General features: G+C 39.8%; 1 protein-coding gene across 1 annotated transcript in view; it reads left to right on the top strand.

Moving 5' to 3' along the window:
* The first annotated feature begins 114 nt into the window (after positions 1–114).
* ZNF699 (zinc finger protein 699) overlaps positions 115–3539 on the top strand; it is a 22525-nt gene continuing 19100 nt past the window's right edge. Inside the window, exon 1 of the mRNA XM_006898829.1 lies at positions 115–270. Within this exon, the coding sequence (XP_006898891.1) occupies positions 115–270 (156 nt within the window). The remainder of the gene's footprint in view (positions 271–3539) is intronic.

The raw sequence follows: 3539 nt of genomic DNA, 5'->3' as shown, positions 1-3539 counted from the left end.
CCCCCTTCCTTTACCCCAGTCCTCGGAGGTAAATATTCTCACGGGCTGCGGTAGCTTCTGTCCGAAGTTCTGGAGCCCGGTTGGCAGCCCCTGGAGGGTTCGTTTTTGTGGTCGATGATCGAGGACCGACCCCCTCCCCCTTCCAGGACCGCAGGAGCCGGGGCCTCTTGCCGCCTGCACCTCCTCCGCGAGCCCCAGGTTCCCTGCATCGGGAACTCGGGGTGCGTCCTGCAATTGGAGGGAGATTCCGATGCAAGATCGTCCTATTTGGTCGATCTCTAAAAGCAACTCGTGCTTGCTTTCCAGGAAAGGGAGGCAAGCATCTGTCTCTGTTTTCGGTGACGAGGACGCATCCTCCGCCCTGGTCTCTGGTTTTCAGCGTGTTTGGTGAGCGCAGGGTGAACTTGGCCACCTCTTACCTGCTTCTTACCTCCCTCCGTCATTCAAGTGATTCAGGAGTTCGTGAAGTGTACTCTGTGCTGTGTGCTTCAGCTGTTTCACGCATTATCCTTAGGTGCTTAATAAGTGAATTAAATTTTCTCTTTTCCCATGCAGTTTTTTTTTGGGGGGGTTTCATTCATTCATTGTTGCATATCTTCCTCAGTCCTCTTTCGCGTCGTCCAGTCCCTTTTCCAATGCACCACATTGTTTTCATACATATAATCCTTTCAGACAGTTTTTTTCCCATGCAAATTTAAATTGTATTACTTGAGTTGTAGATTCTTTGAATTTCACACACTGTGACCATCTGTTAGTAGTGACATTTCAGCCTTCTAGTTTGCGTTTCTTTTCCATTTCATTTTATTTCTTTACTGCACTTCACTAGATCTCCAGTTCGAGGTAGAATAGCCAATAATTTTACCTCTATCCCTTGTTCTTGATCTTTGCAGAAACTCTTTTACCATTTAAGTACGATATTGGTTGTAGGTGTTTGTAGATTTTATTTCTTCTCTTATGAAGCCTGTTCTTGTTACACGATTTAGAAAAGGATTGTGAATCATATTAATTGCCGATTAAATTTTCAATCAATTTTCATTCCTCGTATGAAATGAGCTTGTGGTTTACTCCTATCTCTTTTCCCCTTTATTTAGTGTATTAACATTTTTGTATATATAAACAAAATTTTTCATGTTTTGAGTCTAACTTCTTTGATCTTCGGAATGTTCAGAAGATTTTCTGTGTTTTTTCTTTCTTTTTTTTTTTCTATCCCCCCTCCCTTTCCAATCTTTGTCTGACATAGTTTGGACATGCTGGAAGGGGAGGACCAGTCCTTGGAGAGGGACATCATGCTAGGGAGGGTGGAGGGAAAGCGCAAGAGAGGAAGATCCTCGTTGAGATGGATTGATTCAGTGACTGGGATAATGGGGGTAGGTGTGTCAGAGTCAATAAGATTGGCACAGGATAGATCAGGGTTTAAGGCTGTTGTACATAGGGTCACTCTGAGTCGCAGACGACTTCAAGACACTTAACAACAACACCAACAATACAACAACAACATTGATTTTATCAAGCCCCCTCACAGATTTGGTACAGCTGCCTGTAAGAAATTTGAATCCTGTTTGTTGGATATTATCTTTCCCCTTATATTTCACTTTATTGTGCTTCATAGATACTATGTTTTTTTAACAATTGAAAAAAACCCCGTTTATTTTATATTGGTTTACATACTACTTTCTCACCTCCTTTATCACCTTTCCCTCTTTTGCTTAGTTTGAATATAATCAGGATTTGTGGTAGCTGTTCTGCTTTCTAGAAATTTATCCATTGCCTGTAAATTTCCTTAATTTTTTTGGTAATAATTTTCAGCTTAGCATCGGCCATTAGGACTAATTTTCATTCATAACTCTCTTTGTCCATACTTCGTTTCTTTCAAAGGGAAATTACTAATGACTTGTCATTTGCATTAGCGTTTAAATTAACAGTCGAACAAGAGAAGATTGCCCATGTTTCCCCCATGGAGCAGCGGATGCATTTGAACTGTGTGCCTTAGGGATTCCAGCTCCTTACCATTAGGCCACCAAAGCTCTTTGTTATCTTTGTTTTCTTTTATCTCTCTAAACCTACATTTCTTTACCCACGAGTTAGTGATGCTGATTTTCCCCCCCCTTTTTCTTGGAATTTTCATAATGTTTGCAGATTATTAAATATTCTCTACTGTATATCAATTTCTGTTCTATCTGAAACAATCATTTTCATATTCTACCCATACCTTGCCACATAAACAGTCTTGATTGTAAGGTTGCCGAGGATGGACAGAACCCGCTGCAGGCAAAGGAAGACAGTTTATTGAGGAGAAACTGCCGGGCTGGCTCTCAAGCAGAAGTCCAGCCCCACTAAGAGTTAGAGGGGGATGTTATACTTTTTTTACAAGGGACTTGGGGAAGAGGATGCTTACAGATGCTTCCTTCAAGATAGGCAAGTGGACTGGGGTCTCAGATAACTATTCCTGGGAAAATGGGGGGTAGGGTAGTTTCGCAGAGAGAAAAGCACAACTGCTGTTTCCTGTTATTGGATTCTCTTCAGTAGCCATTCTGGGAGAGGAAAGAAAGGGACCTGCAGTCCTAATATTGATTCCCTTTAATATTTTGCATTTTTTAATTAGCAGCTTAATTCGCTAAAGACTCCTCCATGAGAGATTGTGCCTAATATGTTGCCTTTTTTTAAAAAAATAAACTACATGTAACATTTGTTTTATTTACTATGCTCCTAACCACCCCAGTTGTAATGTCTATATTCCTCACAATTTTTTATGTGCTTTGGGTATAATGCTAGGAGAGGCTGTTCCTTGGAGAGAGACATCTTACTTGGAAAGGTGGAGGGTCGGTGAAAGAGAGGAAAACACTCAGTGAGATGGATTGACACAGGGCACTGAAGTGAGGAATAATTGGTAGTGGAGTCCCTACAGTCCTCCTGGGCCAATAAATGTTGTCTTGGATTTGAGACAGATGTGTATGGTCTGACGTTAGAAGTGTTGCTGTGATCTTTTTAAGGTGTTTTATTATTGTGGGCAAATTTTACTTTAGATTTAATTTCTAAATTGAGATTCTTAGCGTCACGGTTATTCTTTTTAAAACTAATGTTTTGTTGAATATTTAGTGAAAATGGTCAGTAAATTAGACAATTTTTTTTATAATTTTTACAAATTGTCTACTAATGTTAATTTCCCTACATGTATCACAGTATCAACATTCTCTTTAATTGTGTTTAGTTCATTCTTTTTCTCGCAGTTTCATTCCCCTGCCCATTTCTTTTCTTTGGAGTAATTTACTCACTCTGATGGTTTTTTGAATAGGGTACTGATCTTATGAGTAATTTCCTGTATTTGTGTGCAGTTTCTGGTTATTTGCTGAAAGGTGATCTCAGAGAACAGGCTTGGCTTTCTGTTTTGTTTTCTTGTTTTCAGAGTGATAGTCTCAGGAAGCTTTCGGTTCTTTACCGCCTCAGTTTTTCCTGATTTTTCTTGGCTCCTTTAGAGACATGTGACTTGCACAGCTGCTTGCAGGATTTTAAAAAAATTTTTTTTAATATTTTTAAAATTC

Source organism: Elephantulus edwardii, unplaced genomic scaffold (genome assembly GCF_000299155.1).
Source record: "Elephantulus edwardii isolate Elephantulus edwardi_28Jun2011 unplaced genomic scaffold, EleEdw1.0 scaffold00237, whole genome shotgun sequence".
Classification (NCBI taxonomy): domain Eukaryota; kingdom Metazoa; phylum Chordata; class Mammalia; order Macroscelidea; family Macroscelididae; genus Elephantulus; species Elephantulus edwardii.
Note: the sequence above shows the minus strand (reverse complement) of the source record. Positions and strands in the feature narration are given on the sequence as shown.